This window comes from Micropterus salmoides, unplaced genomic scaffold (genome assembly GCF_014851395.1).
Source record: "Micropterus salmoides isolate LMB-PRFRI ecotype aquatic unplaced genomic scaffold, ASM1485139v1 Ms_hic_scaffold_3914, whole genome shotgun sequence".
In the NCBI taxonomy this organism is placed as follows: Eukaryota; Metazoa; Chordata; class Actinopteri; order Centrarchiformes; family Centrarchidae; genus Micropterus; species Micropterus salmoides.
In genome coordinates this window covers 1,708-25,486 of record NW_024043278.1, presented here as the reverse complement: position 1 = coordinate 25,486, position 23,779 = coordinate 1,708, and the positions used below count along the sequence as shown (strand labels likewise).

The 23,779-nt window shown below is 40.3% G+C and overlaps 1 protein-coding gene across 1 annotated transcript in view; it reads left to right on the top strand.

The window, feature by feature from the left end:
* Window positions 1-23,422, top strand: part of LOC119885088 (diacylglycerol kinase beta-like) — a 36,893-nt gene extending 13,471 nt beyond the window's left edge. Inside the window, exons 3-5 of the mRNA XM_038695326.1 lie at window positions 4,535-4,736; window positions 21,412-21,532; window positions 23,305-23,422. Of these exons, the coding sequence (XP_038551254.1) occupies window positions 4,535-4,736; window positions 21,412-21,532; window positions 23,305-23,422 (441 nt within the window). The remainder of the gene's footprint in view (window positions 1-4,534; window positions 4,737-21,411; window positions 21,533-23,304) is intronic.
* The last annotated feature ends 357 nt before the right edge of the window (window positions 23,423-23,779 follow it).

Below are 23,779 nucleotides of genomic sequence, written 5' to 3'. Positions count from 1 at the left end.
TCATTTGGTCTAGACTCTGTGATATTATTTACAGAAGCCCAACAATTCCTACCAAGAGCAGCACTAGGCGACAGAGGCAAGGAAAAACTTCCTTTTAAGAGGCAGAAACCTCGAGCAGAACCATGTCTCAGGGTGGGCGGCCATCTGCCTCGACCGGTTGGGGGTGAGAGAGAGAGAGAGAGAGAGAGGGCAAGAAAGAGACAGAGAGAGAGGGGAGGGAGGCAGCCTACACAATATACACACAGAGGTACAGACAGTAAAGATAGTGTTGCTATAGACTGAATGAATAATGGTACAGATATTTATAGTAGTGTAGTAATCATAATGTTAAAGATAACAATAATAATAACAATAGGACTAGTAACAATGATTGTAGCAGAGGGTGTCGAGCAGGAACACGGGGGCAGCAGGTGACCCGCAGCCACAGATCCAGACTCCACAGCTCCAGAGCCAGAAACACCTGCAGAAAGTGATAGGAGGAGAGAGGAGAGGGACGAGAAAGCACAAGACTACCAGAAAGGGGAGAAGTCGAGTTAGTAACATGCATTAATGGTTACCTTGAGATTTATGAAACGCTTAGACTGAGCAATCACAAATAACCTCTACTAACCTGAACTACAATCTATATTTCAGTGATGTTTTTCATGCAAGGTACTCACTCACTCACTCACTCACTCATCGTGCATATCCTCCGTACATGGTTGCGGGGGGCTTGAACCAATACCAGCTGGCATTGGGCGGGAGGGGGGGTTCACCTGCTCTAGTTATGAAGGAGAATGCAAATTAAATTCAAAGCATAATCTTCTTGTGTGTGGGCAGTTTTTATAGTAATGTTAGGAATTTAATTCCTTTTACTCAGAAAACCTTGTATTTTGTTTGTAATACACCCTCTTAGAAAGAATCACGGTAGGTATCCTCTCTTAAGCAGTCTGTACGTAAAAGCTTTGGCCTGAATTCTTTCTCAATTTGAATGCACAGCTCATTGCGCAACAGCTCTTTCATGTATGCACAATAGAAGATGCAGATGTGTTTACCATTCAGAGGGGTGTGATTTCCACATAATGTGACCTTATGTCTAACAAGTAACTGGGGAACAATCGTGAAGGCAGATAAGCAAATCATAAGGGTGGTGAGGTGACGTGCACAGCCAAGAAAGCTTTGGATGGCACCTAGTGAGAGGTGCAGTACCACAGGGTGTAGAAAATTAATGGTATATACACACACAGACCAGGGAGCGGAGAGTCAGACGCAGAAATGCAGAAAAATGCAGGTTTTACCGTGAAGCTACTATCTAAAACCAATGTAAGAGTGGAACAACAGTTTTATATTTAATCCTAATGTAAGTAATGCCAATGTTTTTTTCTGGAAACTGCACAAAAGAAAAGTTGTTTTAAAACCAAAGTGTGTTTGAAAGAAGAGTTGTTTCCAGTCACACATTATGTGAAGGTTCCTCTGTAGTTTCCTGCATGTCGTCGACGTGCGGTAAAGTCCAGCATTTTTGTTGTTGCTTTGACTCAATACAAACAGCAATGTGTTGTTGACTTTTCCAAGTGCTTTTATATTATCGGATAAATCCAGATGAAGCTAGACACTAATATAGACAGTGATATTAGGATTTTATTACATTTGACTTAGAAACCCTTTTATTATGTTTGTAATACACCCTATTAGAAAGAATCACAATAAGTTTCCTCTCTTAAGTAGTCTGTACATAAAAGCTTTGACCTGAATTCTTTCTCAGTTTGTCTGCACAGGTGATTGCGCAACAACTCTTGCATATATGCACAATAGAAGTTGCTGATGTGTTTAGGCTACTACGCAGAGAAGTGTGATTTGCACGTAATGTGATTATGTCTAACAAGTAACATAATATAATTCAGTGTTAGGCCAAGAGTGCCAATGGGGTTACTTTATTTCTGTTAATATCAGACAGTTTGTATTGACACTTGGCCAACTTATTTTACTGCTGTCTGTTTTGCTGTTTCACACAACTGCACACTTGGTGTCTGTCCAGGTAATGCATCAGACCGTAATAAATTTTGCAGTCTTAGACAAATCACTGGTGCGCAAAGAGGTTACAAGCATGGACAGCTATCTTACTCTATGATACAGCTACTCATACACTGCAGTTGTAACGTCTGTGGTATCTGTTAGCTTAGATGTTAGCATAAGCTTCCTCTCACTTAGCACATATAAATACACACAAGAGTCTATGTTATTATGTTATCTTGGCTATGTTAGAAATCATGTTGCTCCAGAAATCCTTTATATACATTTTAGTAACCTGGTTAATGTGAATCAGCATACATGCAGAACATCAGTTATCAGATCACAGACACTATTTTGGAAGTTAGTTAGTTAGTTATTTTAACTGTGGTTCTATTAGGAAGGACAACACATATGAATGAGAAGAAGCTGTGTTGGATTAAATACTTTGGCACTGACCCTGTCAATTAGATTGTTTTTTAACAATCTGAGGACGAGTTTTAAAAAAGACAGCCAACTGGACAACACCCGGAGAGCTATATATAATGACCTGACACTAGTGGCGGTGGGGCAGAGAAGGGGCAGCTGTAAAGCCCCATATATTTCAGTGACAGCGTGATGAAACAGGTAAGGTGAATACATACATTTCAACTAAGATAATTATTGGATTCTAGGAAAACCCTTAAACAAATCTCCCTGAAACCATATCTAAGACCAGAATCCCCAGAGCAATGATGAAATAGCACCGGTATAGCTGATGCTGAAAGCGTTATCATTAGTTATAATGCTTTCTGATTTTTTATTCATTTTCTTAGTGGCCAACGGTGCAGCGAGAACGTGTTTCAATTATTACAAATAATGTTCAGCAGTGAAAACCGACTTGACTTCCTCAGGCTACTATCTGTTAATTTCAGTTTTTGTCACATTTTATTATTATTTATTTATTATTATATAGAATACAAGAAAGCATTGTTGCATCTTAAAGAGGCCTGCTGTCGTAGAGATACTTTGCCTGCCAAAGGCTTAGTTATACACATGCGCAAACATGCATGAAAAGATAAATGATGTCTCATTTAAATGATGTTTCCAGTTACTTACTGTAAGTGCATGTGACCACACGTACTGTCAGGTCTCAAGCAACTGTGAGTTTTTCAGTCCTGCTGTGTTATCTTATATCAACAGAACATGTAAATCCTGCATTAATTGCCCTAAAAGTGGTATCAGTTCAACCCAAAAGAGCAACTTATTAAGTAAAAGGAAACTACTCCCGAGTTCTATGTATTCATCCTGTTTGTGGGATTTGCCAAGTTCTAGAGAAATGTCTGCCTACAGATGAGCTTATGGCATTTGACATTGAAATACACTGAAAACATCACACAACACAGTTTTCCAGGTATGATTCTACCAGAATACATTTGCCAGTGGTATGTGTCTGCATGGATGGAACATGGTGTATAATATGAAACTGGCTGTTAGCATAGAATTGCATTACATATAAATATATATTAGTTTCAGAGCTCTTTCAAATCCCAGAAAACTATTCAAGACCTTCTTCTCCCTCTTCTTCACCACCACATCTTCCTCTTTGTCCCTCATCTCCCCTCTTGGAGGATTTTGCTGTTTTTTTTAAAAGAAAGTTAGCAATATCTGAGTGGTGCTTCATGCTTTGATCACCCTCACCTTCCACCGACCCTATGTTCACGGCATTTTAAACAGTGAACCACCAGATCCCTCTCTCCACCCTTAAAGGATTTCCATCGCAGTCTGCACTCTCTCTTATTGCATCCTTCCTGACGGGATGCTGGGCCCACTCCTCTCCTCCCTCTACACAAGGATGGCTTGGTCATACACTTGCTTGACTTCCCGAACCTCTACTATGCTGATGACACCCAACTATTCTTGTAATTTCACCCATCTGATACTTAGGTGGAGACTCACATTGCTGCTTGCCTGGCTGACATAGAGTAGATAACAAGACACCACCTAAAGGTAAACCTGGACAAAAATATGTTCCTCCACTGGAAAGGGTTCCTCACAAGACCTGTCCATCACCTTTGACAATGTGGTGGTGCAAGGAACCTGGAGTTGACCCTGAACAATCATTCTCGAAAAACATCTCAGAAGTACCCCATTCCTGTCAGGTTCTCCTTTACAACAGCATGAGGCTTTGCCCCCTGTGGTTATTCATCTTTGGCAAGGCTTTTCTCTCTTCTGGCTCCACTGTTGTGGAATGAGCTCCCTACTGAAATCAGAACAGCAGAGTCACTACCCATCTTCCTCAACAGGCTAAAAACTCACCTTTTCAGACTACAACTCAAAAACCCTTACTAAGACTTACTTATATATCTAGCTCTTGCTTCTACATGGTTTCAACACAACTCATTGCAATTTGCTTTGGACAAAAGCATCTGCTAAATGAATGTAATGTAATACAATATTACCATAGTGTCTGTCATCCTGCAGCAGTTAGAGATTTCTCTTAGAGTTGTTAAATGTTTCTTTAAACCCATTCTTTCTCTTCTTTTCTCCTCTCTTAATTTCCCCTCAGTGTGATGGGATCATCTTGGATCTCAGCAACACCTCCTTAGAGGGCATTGCTGTGCTCAACATTCCCAGCATGCATGGTGGCTCCAACCTGTGGGGCGAGTCGAAGAAAAGGAGGAACTACAACCGCATGAGCAAGAAGGTTCCTGACAGGATGCAAGCCAGCACTGTCACAGATGCTAAAGAGCTCAAATTTTGCGTGCAAGGTGAGTCCAAGGATATGAATGAGAAAGCACCTTCCCAGGAAAGTGTAAAAAAACAAACAAATTCAACTACGTGTTACCTGTTTACAAGAAGAGTTTCATGTAAAAGAAAAAACATCCCGCTGAATTAGTGGTTGTCTCTTCTAAGGTCATAAATAATGATAACAAAATAATAGGCTTTTATTGAATAAAACAAATAAAACCCTGCGGAGAAATTCTCTTTGTTTCCAAACCTTTTTAGCATGTTATCCTGAAGCACTGTCCATTTGTGACTGCCTTAGAATTATGAGAAGTGCAACCTAAGTGGGGATTCAGACCGAAAAATAGCTCTGCATTTAAACAGTGCAGGGGGCTCTGTTGGTGGGGATGTGTTGTTTAAGGCACCAGTGATACAATGAAATATGTATGTATGATCCAGGGAGCTGTTGTAACAGATTGATCTAAAGGCATCTAAAGGCTTATCAGATGTCAAAACACTTCACAGTGGTTTACAATACTTTAACACGGGATTTTACAATTGTGGGACATTATCATGGCTTTAACTAATTTATATTTTGTCATGATGATGTGCTTGCATATATTTAATGGGCCAATGCAGCACTTAGCTGAATGACGTCGTTTTGCATTGCAGCAAAAGTTGAGCCTTGTTCAATATTTTGGCTGAACATGGCACCAAGCTGCACCGTCAGACTGGCTCCATTCAAATGAACGAGAGGGCTTTGTTTTTTCATGCAGGGAAGCTGCCCAAAGAGGTAAAGTGTTACAGAAAAAGTCAGACTGAACTGTAATTTTAACCAGGGACCCGACCAGGCGGGTAGGGTACCACTAGGCATTACATTTAAAGGTATTACATTAAACATAGGCATTCTATTTAAAGTAGGGAGTGAGGGTATTGTCTACTGTCACCTTGAAGCTAAATTGATCACAGATAAATGATCAAGCATGTAGAATGTTGACTTTATTGGTCAAAGCAGCATGTCACTGAATGGAAAAAAAAACAACGTCTTCTGAGTTTTCTTGCTGGGGCCATTTCCGTTGTGTCAATCAGTGACAATCAGCTGGGGATATATGAAGATATTATTGGAGCAAAACAACTGAGCACCTGTGACAGTGGAATTTGTAGTTGTAGAAAATAATAGATTTTAGTAAATTTGAAGTCAAAGAGAAAAATGCTTTGGGAGTTGCATACTTGTAGAGTTAATTTTCTCTCCCACAAACACAAAAGCTACATCTTCTGAAATTCTTCATTCTTCATGCAGGTGCACAAATCCTATTCCATGAAATCACAAATTAAGAAACTCATGATGGTCACCAGGTAAATAGAGTTGTGTAGATTATAAGAATAGTCTGATGTTTAGTGCTGGCTATCTGTCTCCACTGGCCTCTAACAATTAGCATCCTCTGTCCCTAGGGACAGGAGGTGCTGACAGAACTGGTATTTAAGGACGTTGACTATCACCAAACATCTGTTTTAGATGAATGCCATGAAATTACCTTGAACAAGAAAGGAGACAACACGTTAATGGGGTCAAGTGCTGTAGCTCCAAGTGTGACCTTTGGAAATAATTAAGTGTTCTTGATAATCAATGCAGAGAGCAACCATTTTACTGTTACAGTTTCCAAGATCACCTCATTACCATTTGTAGCTACGTTTGAATTTCCAATAATGTCTGATTATTGTTTATGTCATCAGACGTCCATTTAATGCAGAAAGGGGACAAAGTAAAGGAAAAACCTTAAACAAGTGGAGAAACATGTTTGGTGGGTATGAAAATGATGTGAATACAATTCTACAGCCTCTATGGTCACTACATCTCAACTCAGTTTGATACCCATTGGAGATTTTGGACCAAAGTGTATGTCAGTGCTGTCCACCACCATCTCCATTAGACCAGATCAGTTGTACTCAGGTCTCTCTTGATCTCAATGAGATGACCTGATTGAATAAAGGTTGTATATATAAATGTATGAATGTAGCTCATCCCTTCAGTAGAGTTCCACAGACTTGGCAAGGAGCCCTGATGCTGTTCTCGAGGCTCGTGGTGGCCTGCCTCCTTACTGAGACACTTAATGTTGTTTTTCCTTTAATTTTTCACCCATCAGAATATTCACCAGTGTTGGTATGCTGCTGCTTATTCTATTTTTGTTCACATGACGCGTTATGGATGTTTCCATACTGCTATCCTTCTGCTTATTTTCAATAGGATTCAGAACAAGACATCAGTCAGCATCTTCTCAATGCCTGGAGGCAATGTTACCTGGTAGAAGGAGGAGCGGCCAGTTTGTCTCAGCCAGCAGCTGAGTTTACAACAATGTGCCAAATTTTAAGACTACAAGCCAGGCTATGCAACAGACAGACAGCTTTCAATTTAGCTTGTTTGTAAGATTTGGCTAATGCCGAGCTAACGTTAGCTGTGCTTGTATAAAACATACAGGATGACAGACTGAGGACAGAGCAGTTTAAATGAACCCTTTCTACGTGTTTACTCTCCACACAGGTGTCTTGGTAAAGTATTGTCTTTTTATTCGCAAAGGTTTTATTGCATGTACTGTATTGCATGTAATGTATTGCTGTCGGCAACTCGAGTTGTTTGGAGCTAACTTAACTTCACCGTCTCCACCACGACGGAGCGGCGTCTCTCTCTGCTGGCCGCTGTGTGTGTGGAGCCAACAGAGGGCAGCGGAGGCTGCAGCCTGATGATAAACAGTCCCGGGCCTGTTTAATACCACATTTCGGTGCCATCAATGAATAAACATGACTTTTCTTTTTCATGGCGTTTCAAGTTAAACCAGATTTGAATCTCAAGACATAATGTTACATTATAGGACCCAGTAGTCTCGATAGCAGTATCGATAAGCTCGGATCTTATTGATTTTCGGGTTTTGAGAAAGTTTGGAACGGGGTCCTTTTAGAACCGGGTATTGATCCCCATCCCTAGATATATTATTCTAAATATGATTGTAATTTACTGAGTGCGAGCACGAGTAACAGGATGCTGTCTGCAGCCTTTAATATTTTAGTTGTAATTGCTGGATGTAGTGCTCTTTAACAGACGCATCTTTCAAATTGTAGATGTAAATTCAGAATACACAGTTGTTATATATTGTTGTTGTTGTATATTGTTGCATTTTGTTCAGGGAGCTGCATGTTTTTAATAGAAAGTCTCTGTTAGACAGGTGTATGGAGTTTGAAAGAGACAGGCATTTAACAGACCAGTAGGATCTAACAAAACAATGGTTGCATTTGGGAAAGACCCAGCTTTGAGTTTTTTCTTTAAAGCCACCAAGTTTATGGAAGTTCAGTACTAAATGGCTGGTGTACCTCTTATATTTTGTAAATAATGTAACTTCAAAGAAATTCAGACCGGAACAAAGTTTCTTTTTAGTTTTGCTTTACTAGCCAACTCATGTGCACTTTCTCTAGCTTTCCTTGAAGAAGAGATTTAGATTTGTGGGGTTGTTTTTCATCTAAACGCTTGCCAGTAGTTTGACTTAAAAGGTTCACATCTAGGAAAAAAATCAGAAAATGAAAATAAATTACTGTAAAGGCCACTATGTAATGTATAAAGGCTGATTATTTATGTATTCATTTATCAGTCTTTAGTGCCAGACCAGTATACATTTTTATAATATGGATAGAGTAATCTCCAGGATGAGTTATTTCCTGGTGCTTGAGCCTGCGTCTGATATCCACAAACATTAGAAAATAACCCACTCTATGCTTTCACCAAGGTTTTCTTAATTCATCCCACTTCTGTCTCTCTCACTTCACTGTGCACATCACCGCTGACTGAACTAAACCTTGTTTCCATGGAGATCTCAGGGCTATACTGACGTAAAGAGTGGAGCAGAGGAAAAGCAAAAGACAGGAGAAAAGGAAGACACAGGTAGAAGACATACTAAAAGAAGCTATAGAGTACGAAGTTCTCTTTGTTGAATCTCAGATCACATGCTGGCGGCGCTCACCATTTCTCAGAGACTATAAAGGCTCCTAGTAGTTTGACATGGAATAGTTTAAAGATGTTCAACACTGCACTGTAAATCATTACAGCCCCATTAAGTTATGTCCGCTTACTCCTTCTTTTTAACTCAAAGAGCTCTGACAAGTTTTGGATTTTGAATGGGACTGTATGAGTTTTCGAAAGTTAAACGTGCATTAAATTTATTGTGTTGACTATTTGAGACTTGTCAGATATGTAGGTGTTGATTGAACTTGTATGTTAGTTATCAGTGGAAAAAATGCAGGTGTGCGTGGAAACAAAAAGCCTAGTTGCTGCATCTTTTCAGTTTGAGAGAAACTGTCTTCTTTAAACCATTGCAAAGTTGAAACATGGACATAACCAACTAATCATTAGGGTTGAGCAAGTACTTGGTTGAAGCGAGCATTCAGTACAAAAAATGTACTTGACGAGTGTCATCAGAGTAAAATGGGTCAATATTGTTTTCTAATAAACTATAAATATAGGAACGTTTTTTTAAAATTATTCTCTTGCTATAATTGTAAGTCAGAAACATTGCTCTGAAGCTCAGTTTTGAGGTTTTGTAAAATAATCTGTAATAACAGATAGTGGTGTACTCGCTCATCCCTACTGATTATACACTGCAGATAAGCTATATATTCAAATACCAACCAAAATATAGACACTTGTGGTAAACAAGAAAGGACTAGTGCCAGCATTGGAGAGGGTTAAAATGGTCAGTAGTGTTGTTTTAACTTGGAACTGTGAGCTGGAAAAAAATGCAGAAATGTATGTTGGTTTAACTAGTTAAGAGAAGTTTTTCTTGCATTAATAAAGTAAAATATCTTTTTTTAACTCACAGTATGACGATGAAACAAGTCAAAAAAAGACAATGTTGAGACAACTAGAACATTGTAGTTATGTCAACTTTATTAACTTTAATTTGTAAGTAGAAACAAAGGCAATCTTCAAGTTGAGTTAACTTACTTTCAAGTTAAACCAACTTGTATGTCCTCTGACACATAGGAGCGACAACCAATCAATCTTGTTTTGATTCCTTTGTTAAACAGAAGCACATGTTTCCTGCTCCAGTCAGCTATGTAAGAGCTTAAAACAAAATGGAGGAAACGTTGATTTCGAGGTCAGCGTCCTCCCAATTCTGTACGATCTAACTTTAAGAACATGCCCGTACATTAATGATAAAAACAGTGCACAGAAACATAATGCTCGGGAAATAAAATACTTACAGCTTTTGCAGCCATTGACTCCATTTGTGTTGTAAATCTTTAGACTGTTTTTTTAACTCTTGACCTAAATCTCTGCCATAATCCCAAAGTAGCCTCTTAAAGAAGTGAAAACCTACAAACTGTCCTCACTTTAAAGGATTTTCCATATGCTATTACAACATTTGTGAAATGTGTACATTTTACTTGTTGTTGATGACAGCAGGAGTTGATTTAACTTTGAGATAATGATATAAACAGTTACAAAGTGCTTTATAATACAACAAAGTATATTTTCAACATAAACTGAATAAAAGTAACCAAAAGCCATAAAACTAAGTACCTTCTAAAACACAAAGAGAGTAAAAAGAACTAAAACAGCACATGGCATTTCATTGTAAATGTAATGATTTGGGGTTTTGGTCTGTTTTTTCGACAAAACAAGCATTAAAATATTAGCAAGAGCAAACATATTTGAAAAACTGCACCACAAACTACAATGAAACACCCCAAAACCAGCATACAGTCGAATCATCGCTCTCTGACACAGTATTTACACTGCATTTTATAAACGGGGCTACTTTTAGAGCAATGTTGCTGTGTAATGCTGCCATCAATGGGCAACCAGGTGAGACACAGGGCAACTGATTAGCGCAACGGACAGTTGGCAACAACCAATCAGAGGCGCAAAGAAAAGAAAGAAAGTAAAGAAAAGTAAAGAACAAAGCTCAATTCCCCTAAAAAAGATACCTGTGAACACAGTGTAAAGATTAGCCTACTACCGTAATCTCAATCTCAATAATTGCTCACGACCGATCTAAAGTATGCAGATTGAAATGTGTTGCCCATTCTCTGTGGGAAAGTGGCTAATAAATATTGTGTATCATCAGCTTAAAAGACCCATTAAGCCAGATGTTCTGTACTTTTCACACATGTATATATACAGTACGTGCATGAAAGTGTACACTCTAAGGTTTAGGCCAGTAGCTTCACTAATTAAGGACATTTTTAGGAAAATATGTAAACAATTCTGTGTGAATTACTTTGTAGCATGCACTTTATAACATGTGTGATGAAATCTTGCGCTCCAGAGTTGTCCCTCTTGATTTAAGCCTTATTAAATGTGCCCGCTAATGCTATTTGGAAACAGGACTCAAAGACGAGTGTTCCAGTTTCAGAGAGAAACCGTGTGTCTCCATGCAAAGTATGCATTAATGTGCCTCAGTTTCTGCGTGCCTTAAAGCATGAATGCGCTAGTGTGACTCTCTCAGTGTGTATGCGTGCCTGCGTGTTTATCATACAACTAATTGTTTATGGCAGTTGCTTTCTCTGGCGCAATAAACTAAAGCTTTTAAATCCATTTGCTGCATATAATGCAATCAGCCAAGGTTACCCAGAGTGAGTGAAAGACGCCCCGGGCACTACTGACCTCAGTGATGAAACTTCAGCCCTCTGAGTCACTGTGTGTCTGCTCTGGTTTTTCTCCTGCATGTACAGAAATGACAGATGAGACATTTTCAACTCGCCTTTGCCTCAGTTTACACTGCCCAATGCAAATTCACACCTGTTTGCATCCACTCACACCTTTGCATTGACTTTATATACAGTTGTGGGGACCTTGTGTCACAGTTTAAGGTGTAAATTAGAATCAGTAAATGGGACAAAGAAAGTCTGGACATTAAGCTTAAGGTTTCCAAATGTGCTGTGGTGAAAAAGAAAAGGTCAACCTGTCTGAAGTTTTAAATAAAGTGGGGTTAAAAGTCCATTCATGTCAGCTGGATGAAGACAGATAACAGTCAGAGGAGCCGTTGAAACCACAGTGAGGGCTGGAGCTGCTGACAGGAACAGGATTCACGTACGAAGGCCCCGGTGTCAGCCCATCCCATCCTCATGCTCCTCCTCAACTTTTATCTCTGCTCCATCTCCCCCCTCGCTTATTTCCTCTCTGCTCCCAGATCAGATTTCCTTAGCTTCCTGCTGTGGATTGAGCTGGAAAGGATTCAAATGAACAAAGTGGATGTAGCACGCAGATCGAACCGTGGGAATTGTGAGTGTGCTGTACACTGTGTTGAGCGGCAGTACTCAGTAACACGTTACAATAATGTGATTTTTTTAAATTTCAATTCAGTAATTACATCACAGTTACTATTCCCAATAACACTCAGTTTCTTAAGTGCTAGTGCAATGTTGGCTTATTTTCTTACTGGCAGTGGTGGAAAGTAAATTAGTACTAAGTACTCAAGTACTCAAGTACTGTACAATTCTGATGTACTTGTACAGCATAAGGCATAATAGCTTTCTACGCTACATTTCACAAGGAAATATTGTACTTTTACTCCACTACATATATCTGACAGATTTAGTCACTTTTCAGATTATAAAGTTACACAGAGAATATAAAATGTATTTATATAAACAGTATATACATATATCTAAAATGACATATTGTTAAGGTTTGAACTACCAAATAGTAACTTATGTAAAGTGTGGTAGTTAAAATTAGATCCACCTTGACCAGAAACAGCATTAATAGTAATGTTATAGTAATAATAGACAGATAATATAGTATGTGACACAGTAGCATTACATTTTTACAGAGTGACATACACTCACTATCTAGCCACTGGCAAGCTTACATTTAATAGCTGTTCTCCTTTTGTTTGTGAATCTCAAAGCTTCACTATGAGGACATGACTCTCGGAGATGAGAACAACACACAGCTAGGCAAATTACTTAAAAAATGTAATCACTTACTCATTCGCAATTATTAGTCTTTAAAAATAGTTACATTACTGATTACTCAGCAGCAGGAGTGATAGATACATGCTTTGTTATCTTAATTTCCATCACCGACTCAGTTCCTTGAGACATATTGAGACATAAAAACATTGTGGTTTAATGAGCAGACAGCCTAGATGATTTGACTGTAGATGACCACCAACTGCTAGCTTAGGCCCTGCTGAATGCACACAGCTCTCCAAATGTCCTGTCCTCACATTGAAGCCACTGTGTTCACAAATCATCCAACTCACTGAACAACAACTAACTGATTCCTGAATATAGCTGACCAGTGGCTAGCTAGCCAGATAAGAACATGTCAAAAGACAACTTTGGAGTTGTCAGAGGGGTTTATATTCCTCCTCTTTTAGCCACATCTCCAGACCCTGTGCAAAGCTAACACGTCCCACACAAGTCTGTCCACTAAATACACATACTTGAAACAGATATCAACCCTCCATCAGACTCCTGGTAAGACAGCAAACAAGTGTGTTGACTGGAAAGTAATAAATTAATATCAAATGTAACCTCTCACACGTCTTACTGAAATTTTTTACTGGCCTAGCAGTCACAGCGGTTAAGGTAGCTGTTGATGGTCAGTATACCTCCAAACTGTGGACTGTGTGTTTGTTAAAATACCCCTGCACATATGCAGTGTGGGTGTAGTAGTATTGGTGTTGCTGGAAAGCACCTTTGACGTGGTTGATTTCTTCTTCCGGTGAGCAATTACTGTAGTAATGTAAATCTTTCTTCAATCTGTAATGAGTAATAGATTACACTTATTTTAATAAGTTGCTGTACTTGGGTGTTATTTTTAAGAAACCTGCTATTTCAGGTATGGTCTGTCCAGGTTCCCATTGCGTCTCACTTCATGACTCATTTGTTTTCTTTCCCTGCTCCCCTCACCTTGTCATCTCTTGCTCCTCCTTCCCTGCACCCACACACAGCCCACAAGCCCCTGCCCGCCCTCCCCAGCAAATGGTCAAACTGTGACACACCACAATAGAAGGCTATATTAGGCCGATCACATCCAGAGACTGCATATTGTTTTCTTCTCACGCAACACAAACAGCAGACTATATTTACTTTGATTCACCCCCACCGGTCTGCGTAGCTGGAAATAGTTCCTCTGTGAAGCAGCTGACTTTGCTCTCAGTGGATGGCAGGAGAGTGGATGACCTTCCAGTGATACATTTAAGTTAATGAATGCCGAATGACTGATCCTTAAAGAGGCCAGTCACTTTCAAACAGGATGTGAATGGAAAAGATTTCTTGAAGCGTCTTTAAAAACAGAACAGAACTGTGGTTTGTTCCCATGGATGTTTTTCTCCTATCTGGAAAATTCTCATGATGATTTGCTTCTCCATAACAGTGTGACAGAAAAATAGCAGTGAAATTGGCAGTGTGTGTGGTGTATTTCTGTACTATATCATAGTAACATTGTGTTCTCTGTCAAATTGCCAAGTGCTCTCCCCCGTACCTTTACCTCTGTTGGGGCTGGCGAGGTGAGCTGCAGTTCCTCTAGACCATCTGCCATGACTCTGGCCACCCTGAGACAATAACAGGCTGGTCGGGGTAGTAGGCGGAGGAAGGATACACAAATATGCCTGCTTATAATTATAGCCCAACACCTCTAGCTGATGCGCAATTAAAGCTGCGGCTATTCCTCTGGGGGATTTATAATGCATCTTTCAGTTTCTAATTGAAGGGTTATTATAAAAAAATTATCATTAATTTAAAACTTAAAGAACTTGGTGATGTTCTGTTTTTCTTAATGTCAAATCTCATGACAAGACAACCATAAATGGATCCGGCTAACAAGCATTGTCTGTGTAGCAAAAGCCTCATATGGCTTATTCCTATAAAACCTAACCAAACTGCGACTATTTTACAATGTTAACCACGTGTGTCACATGACTCATGTAACGTGGTTAAGGTCCGGTACGCCCTGTTGCTGGACTGGTACTTTCCAACGTTATATAAATGACATATATGTCTTTTAGAAAAACACTCATAGATGTAGTTTCGCGAGGCACTGACAAATATTGTGGTTTAGGTTTGAGGACATGTTGACGTAGACGGTTACCTAATGGTATTCCATTAAATGAATGCGAAACTAGGGGGCACCATAGAGAAACCCAAAAATGTGAAATATAGATTTTTCCCTTTGGGTTTAATGATTTTTTTCTCAAAGGAGAACTCAGGTCACATGACTTACAGAGCATATTTATGCTGTAGCAGACAACAAAAACAATTGAATTTTAAGATGGACTGGATTTACATCATCAGTAAAAAAAGAATGGCCTCGGGGTTGAGAGCCACAGAAAGAGTCCTGAGGAAGTACTGAGCAATGGAATAATGTGAATATAGAATATAACCACCCTTACCTTTTAGTTTATATTTTCTACACCCTATCTCTATGTAGTTTTTGTTTCATACTCATACATATTCATGTTTTAATCATGAAAAAACTATATTTCAATATCAGTTTAACAGTTAGAAGCTATTCTGTTACAATGTATTTAGAAATATTCTCACAACTCCCCTATATAAAGCGTGGTTTTTAAAATAATTTTAAAATGACTTCAGATTGCCTGCACAGCAGAGACAAATAGTGCAGCACAACAGTAACGATTCTTGCTGCCCGCTGCTTGGCAAAGCTATGCCATCCCATCCCAGAATGCACCGTGGCTGTGTTATGTAAGAGGCTGTTCTATTCTATTCTTAGCTCTACCTTACTGAGAAGTAACAGTGCTGGTTGCCTGCGAGTCAAAAGCGCAGAGATCTGATGAGGCGGGAATCATCAGTGAGGTGAGAACCAGCACAGTGGGCTATTCTGCCATCAGGCTCTCACACTGGGACACGGGCAGGATGGCATGCCCATTTTTGGTATTTGGAGGAAGTAGAGGTGTATGGGTGGGTGTGCGAAGGAGGGGGATTTATGTTTAATAGTACAACAGGAAAAGGATATATGAATAGCACTTTTTTAATATCCTAAAATAGAACACGTCAACAACCGACTGAATTTTTTCACTTCCTCTTTTTTCAAACCTGGCAGTAGAAGACCGTGCACACACTTTTTTTTTTTTCAACTGCAGAAAATGACAGACTGCATCCATCGTTACATCCAGCCTTCCTTTTAATTCCCATCTGTCATGTGTATCCATTATGTCACTAGCCCCCCTTTCCTGATCTCTTAGTCTCCAACTGTTCAGTTTTTACTTAATGCGTGCCCTATCCTATTATAATTATTTCCTGGAAAGCTCTGCAGAGACAGAGAGATACATATGGTGAACATGTGTGGGTGTCTGTGCAGTTGCACGCAGTCTACAGATGAGGCGTCATTTCTGCACGCAGTATAATGTACGTGTGATCAGGAGTGAAGCTATACCATGTAGGTGACCATGTAGATAATTTCCAAATATTTCTTCTTGGAATCTGGGGGGTTTCAGGAAACTGGGGAGAGTTTATTCGAGTTCAAGTAAAAACTACATTTTGTAGGCTGACTTCAGTGTTTAGACCCAGTAAAACTCAAAGATTTGACTGGTTTGGGGGGGGGGGGGGGGTTAATTATCAAGGTTTATCCATGGCAATGTGGTGAAATCTTTGAAATAGCATTTAGACCTTGATTTTGGAAAACAAACCGTTAAAGCGGCACTTTGTGTCTATAAACAATTTCGTGAAATTACTATATGGAATGTAAATGGTAAACTTACAGAGCATTTTAGCATGTTTCAGCTCACTGTTTTCGTTTTCAAGCCCACAGCTTTAGTGTCTGGAGTCCCTCTCACCAAGTCTCATCATCCAGGTTTGCAGGCTGGCTTTCAACCCGCTCTGATAAACCCACTGTACCTGCCCACCACCAAATGACAGACAGACACACTAACTTAGCAGCTAGCTGGTGAAGAAAGAGGAACATTTAGCAGTTAAAGTGCCAGATATTTGCTAGACATCTGCCAAACAGAGCTAAAAGAGTTACATTCATCAGGTGGACACAAACATGACTCCAAATGAATGATCATGCTTTTCTGTAACTGCTGGATGTGTAAATAATAATAATAATAATATTTATTGTTTATCAAAGCCTTTCAATCCAACAAACAATGCTGCAGACTCACAGTTAATTTAAAACCCTCTGTTAATATATATCAATCTATAATTTCAGCATTTTAAAAAGAGTTTTCTTCGCCTTTTTCTATTGATGCAGCATATTTATTTTCCTCACAAGCCCTTCTGTACTAATGCATGTGCCACAAGCATTTAATTCTTAAGAGGAGAGACAAAACTGAAGTACACTTTGAAGGGTTTTTAAATGTTGTTCCTTGCTCTGCTCTGACATTTTCTCTTGAATAGTCATCTGAAATATTAAAGAGTGCCTGTGACTCAGCAGCAACCAACTCATTCCCAGATAAACCTTGATCATCTTTGAAATGGCAGCACTTTCCAAATGCCACACATCCTGGTCCACACACATGCTTTCATACACGTGAACCAACACGAATTGAAAATCCACCATGTTCAAACTTGTGTTACCCAGCTGCAGTTAATCAAGAGATTAATTGTTCTATATATTATATAATATATAATATAATATTTCATCTTTAACTGTTGGTAACAACATGATATGATAAGGGAGTTGATTACAGGAATAAGCACAGGATAAGAAAAAACACATTTAAATGTTCTCTGTACTTATGTCGCTATGTATACACAACTTTTATCTTAAATTCCTCCAAAACGTGCAAAGCCACGACCCCTGTGTTGCATCAGGCTTTTGCAGAACACATTTCCCTTCCAGTGCAAAGCACAAACACACCACAGTTTCCTGTTTGTCGTTTGAAACAAAGCCAACAGGGTCAGCGAGGTCTGACGATGTTGGGAAATTATTAACATTGTTTACACTGTAACAGACAGACAGACCTGCAGCCTGTGGCTCCTGTCACAACATGCAGAGCTGCCAGTCGTAGCTTGTCTGGGCTGGATGGAAGATTGAGAACCTCAGGGAATGGTTTGACTGGTTTCCCTCAGTGCCTTTCACAAACTTTTCTCTCCTGCTGCAAACTCTGCTAAAGCCATTAAATCAAGTACATATTATTATTTTCTGTTCTTTAATTCTTTTTGCCTTTTGTGTCTGGCATTGACATTAGGAACATGTAATTGCAAGACAGCATACACAGTTTGGATGGTTGCAGATTTAATGCAGAGGAACTTTCAGAGGAATACTTTAGTATTTCTTTGACATTTTAAGGTATCATTCAGCACTGAAGAAAGACAGAAAGGCAGTCAGGGGAAACTGTGCTTTTGAGTGCAAGGGAGAAGACTAGAATATGTTTAGGTGTTAGCTGGCACCAGCCTGCCTGCCTGAACAAAGTTAATCAACTCTCAGAGCTCCGCACTAACCTGCATGATTAGCCATGGAGAATGCGTTACAGAGGCAGATATCTGATTCAGTTCTGGGTCTATTTTTGTTTGTAGCATCACACCACATTTTTCAACAATCTCCAATAAACTGAACAAGACTAATGAAAAGATGTAGAAATCAATACGTTGATAAAAACTAAACTAAGCTAACAAGAAAAGCATACAGAAATCAAATAATAACTATCAAAATAAAGTATTTGTCGGCCTGTCCAGCTCGGGCAGCTTGGTTTCTGTTACCATGTTTGGAGTTGTGATCTGTACATAACCACAGTTAATTAGTGTAGATGATTTGCCACCAACACAGTTGTTTGAGAGGGTATGAGATTTGATTCTGATGTAGCACGTCACATATTATCACACTGGCTGTGAAGATGGAATATTTCTCAGATTTCTCTCTAATATTTCATTTATAAAAACCCGTGAAGTTGCTGGGGCCATACAAACACATCATTTCTCAATAGTATCATTGTTTATGAGCTAGTGTGTTGTAAGTGAAATGTCAAATGATCAGATTTCAGCCAGAGAGAGAACACAAAGGGAAATTAAAAGAAGATTACGAGGAGGCTAGGTTAAGCTTGAAATGTTTGTTCACAGTGGCCTCCGACCATACCTAAATGCAAAAGTGTTTATAGCTGTTCCGAATGGCCACATTTGAAGTCTGGGTGAATAGCCAGCCATCCAAGATGATGAGGGTTCACACTTTCAGACAGTCTCTTCTAACACAGTCCTTTGATCTAACATGGGTTCTCAGCCCCCCAACCCACAAAGCTGCCAAGGTGCTTGACCTCGTTCTTGTCCGAAACTGTGCCGAGTGCCTAACAGTCACACCTCTACATGTGTCAGACCACTATTTCATTCAGTTCACGGTATGCCTACAGGAACAGCCCATTGTTCCAACACTGTTTGTCTCACACCGCAGCAACCTCCGCAACCTGTCTCCCACTCACTCGGACTCAGTGGTAGCTTCCACTCTACCTTCCCTCAACACATTTTCCTCACTTGAGGTCAAGGATGCCACACAATCTCTGTGCTCTACACTAAGCTTGTACGTGGGTAGCCTGTGTCCTCTATTCACCAAGCCTTCTCGCCCGAACCAGTCCCACCCGTGGCTAACTGATACCATCCATGGGCTCCATACTGATCTCAGAGACGCTGAAAGTTAATGGTGAAAAACCAAAGACCCCGCCGACCTTAAGGGCTACCATCTGCTCCTTTCCTCCTTCTCAACAAGCATCAGTGCTGCCAAAACTGCATTCTATAAGAACAGAATTAGCAGTGCCACTGACTCAAGGAAATTATTTTCCTCTATTAAAGCGCTACTAAATCCTCCTCTACCTCCACCACCCACAAACTTGTCCGCTGATACCTTTGATGTCTTCTTCACAGGCAAAGTTGCGGCTATAACTAGCCAATTCTCTAAAACACTCAAACTCAACCAGTGTAGCAGTACTACATCTTTTCCTCTGCCCTCCCAGGTCAATGGTTCTTCACTCTCCTCGTTTACTCCTCTCACAGAGAGCGAAGTATCAGAACTCCTGACCCATAGCCGGTGTCTCTTCTATCATTTTTATCCAAAACTATTGAACAGGCAGTATTCAAACAGGTCTCAGAATTCCTCTCACGGAATGACCTCCTAGATCCATATCAGTCTGGTTTTAAGAGTGCCCACTCTACTGAAACGGCTGTTCTGTCTGTAACAGAAGCCCTAAGGTCCGCAAAAGCTGCAGCCCAATCTTCGTTTCTTATCCTGCTTGACCTATCAGCTGCCTTTGACACAGTCAACCACAGGATCCTGCTATCCGCTCTCTCAGCAATGGGCATCTCGAGTAAAGCACTCCTGTGGTTTGAATCCTACCTCTCGGGGCGTTCCTACAATGTTTTGTGGCAAGGACAATTATCCTCCTCCCACTGCCTCTCCGCAGGGGTGCCCCAAGGCTCAGTGCTAGGGCCCCTTCTCTTCTCAATTTACACCACCTCACTGGGGCTGATCATTTGCCCGCACAGCTTCTCTTACCACTGCTACGCAGACGATACGCAACTCTACCTATCCTTCCCACCAGACGACCCCACCGTCTCGGTGCGGATCACGGACTGTCTCTCGGACATATCTGCATTGATGAAGGCTTGCCACCTTCAACTAAACCTCTCTAAGACTGAACTCTTGGTCATTCCAGCCAAGCAATCTGTCCACCATAACATCAAACTACAAATTGACTCCTCTACCATCACTCCAACCAGGGTGGTGAGAACCTTTGGTGTCATGATTGATGACCAGCTGTCCTTTTCAGACCATGTTGCTACTGTCTCTCGGTCATGCCGCTTTGCTCTATACAGCATAAGGAAAATCAGGCCCTACCTCACTCAGTACGCCACCCAGCTTCTGGTACAGGCCATGGTTATCTCTCACCTCGACTATTGCAATGCCCTCCTAGCAGGTCTTCCAGCTTGTGTGGTGAAACCCTTACAAATGGTTCAGAACGCAGCAGCGTGTCTGGTTTTTGATCAGCCCAAAAGGACTCATGTCACTCCATTACTCAGTGACCTCCATTGGCTCCCCGTGGCCTCCAGAATCAAATTCAAGTCACTAATGCTTGCATACAGAGTGACTACTGGGTCTGCACCCATCTACCTCACACAACTGCCTCCCTAACTTCAAGAAGGTCTTGAAAACTCATCTCTTCCGAGAAAACTTCCTCTTATAACACCTCTAACATGCACTTCCTGTTCTCTTCTTCTTCTAGTCCCTTACAATTATCTTGTATTGATTGCACTTTTTTGTATTGATTGCACTTTTTTGTTAACTCTTACTTCCTTCCCTAGGTATTTACCCCATTGATGTGATATGTACTGTGAGATCTTACTAGTATTTATTGCTGCTCTTACTAGTATGTATTGTCAGTTGTAGATCTGTATTTGATGCTTGTATGTTGTTCCTCAAATGTAAGTTGCTTTGGATAAAAGCATCTGCCAAATGAGTAAATGTAAATGTAACACATCTGGTCGATTTGTGTGTGTTTCTGTGTGTTTGTGATTTTGGGGTTTCAGATCCTGTTTGATGAGCAAACTGATGCCTTAAAAAGTACAAATTAGAATTAAGCACACACAAACACAGTTACAGGACTCAAAAGTGCAAGCAGAACTCGAAGTGTCTATTAATGCCTCAGTCTGTCAGCTTCAGACTCTCAACACCTCTCTTCTTGAGTTTGGTCAAGCAAAGCCCCTATAATGGAACTCCATAACATCTCTACATGTTTCTCTGTCTTTCTCTACACCCTCTCTGTGACCCTCTCCACCCAGATCTCAGTGATCAGCTATTGGAGGTTGTTGGCCTTGAAGGGGCAATAGAGATGGGGCAGATCTACACTGGACTGAAGAGTGCAGGACGCAGACTGGCTCAGTGTGCCAACGTCACCATCAGGTCAGAACCTCCTGTCTCTCAGCTGCTTCCTCCATTTTTTTTCCCACATTCAGCCATCCTCCTCCCTCCTGCCACCTTCTGATCTTCATTCTCCATCCTTCTCTTCATCTGTCTTGTGTCACTCCCCTCCCCTCCTTTTATCTTCCGTCTGGTCAACCAACTGGAAACTGTACTTTCTACACAAAATGAATCCATCGCTGTTCCATACATGCATGATCAAAAATGTATTCCTTTAGAGTGTTTTGTACATTTGAAGGCTAAAATCCCTGCAGTATCCAAACAATAACGTGCCTGTACCTAATAAATTATATATTTCAACGACATGCTTTACTAAGTGAGCCACTGGAGCCAAGGACTGACTCACAATCACAAGATGAAAAATGATCTGTCTGTAGTGTTGGGGCTTGAGTGTTTTTGGATTTGGTTCCTAGTTTGCTAGATATCTATACTTACAAGGCTCTGATGCTAATGAATTTCTTATGCTGTGTATTAGTAAAGAGCGTTCAGGTTGAAGGTATCTCACTTTTAGCTCATGTTGTCTGCTGCTGTCAACTGTGGTAGATATTATCTAGCACCAATTAGTAATATATGTAAGTAAAGCACAAATTACGTTTTACACGTCTGCATGGCTGCAATGGCATGGGTTATGTAACTTTTATAATTTTCCCATATCCATGAGAGTCCACACAGACTGTTTACATCTGTGCAGACAGACAAACACACGTGAACACGTCGGTCTTTGCAGACACCCGGTGTTGTATCAACTGATGCACATGCACAGTCCCTTTTGAACCATATGCAGCTTGGTCAAAGATAGTTTTTCAGCCACGCCACTCTGCAACAGCACCCTTTCATTGCAAGTGGAGCAGACTGTTTAGTCTCTTCGGTGAAATGATCTCACTGAGCACATCAGAGTCAGTCCTTCTTGTCCATAACTTAAAATAAACAACTTAATAGTTGTGTTTTGGGACTTCCAGAATTTGGAGCAAATTTTAGTGAGTTATTTTAGTGAGTCACATGTGTTATGTTGCGACACGTATTGAACATTATTTAGTTTATTATTATTATATTATTATTGAGTTTTAGTTATTTACTATATATAACTTTTAGTTACTAAAACATTTTGAAAGCTGACCTAAATAAATAAGGAAATATAAAGGGCGGCTTTGATAACCGTATTTGATACTGTACTTTTAATGTACTATAAAGTTCCATCAAACACATCTAAGTGTGCAGACACATGTTTTTTTTTATTCAAAGTGGTTTTAGTTCAGATGTTTTTTTTGCTCTTGCAACATCTGCAGTGAGCCAGTTACTGTACCAAATAAGTGAGATTTACGAGTTGTTCTCTCACTTGTTCAGCAAACGGCCCCTAATATTTTCCTAGACCAGAGTTAAAAGAGCATTCATCACACTCATTCTCCCATACTGAGTTTCTCTAGCCCGGAGAGGCTTGCATGAAATTCTTAAACCAACTTTGAGTGTGTGTCTGTGTACGTGTGTATGTGCGTGTGTGTGTATACAGAGGGTCTGTGAGTTTAAAGAGTGGGGGCCTGTCTGGGAATGGGTCTCATGGGAACAAAGGGTGCAGTGTTTGACCCTGTCCTGGGACAGTGTGAACAGGCATGAGAGGTGTGTGTGATCTGACCTTCACAACCTCCAACCCCACCCTGTCCTCTCTCTCTCTCTCTCTCTCTCTCTTTCTCTCTCTCTCTGTCTTTCTCTCTGCCCCCTCCCCCCATCTTCCTTATCCTTCTGCTCTCTCTTCACAGGACGTCCCGTCGGCTGCCCATGCAGATAGATGGAGAGCCCTGGATGCAGCCCCCCTGCACAGTAAGAGTTAAATCAGAATCACTGCCCCCATGTTGCAAAATTGTTTTAAGAAAATGATTCTCATTTTGCAGAATGCCCCTTTAAACCCAAGAGAACCCTGTTTTTGTCACAGAGACAACCATTTGTTAGGATTTCTGTATTGTAAAACCACGTGAATAACTTTCATCTCAGTACTCTGTTTTTACCGGCAAGATTGATTGGGAGTCACTGGTCAGATTCATTTAACCAGTAATTGGGGGAAAGGAAACTGACCTGTTTATCATACTGTACTTTTGAAATTGTCTTTGTACATATGAGCAACTCAAAATCCAGAACAATCACAAGAGTCAGTCAGAAAATCAAATGAATTGTCAAGAAATAATTTTGTATCCAGTGTTTTGAGTTGACAATCAATATTTCACTTTCACTTTTATC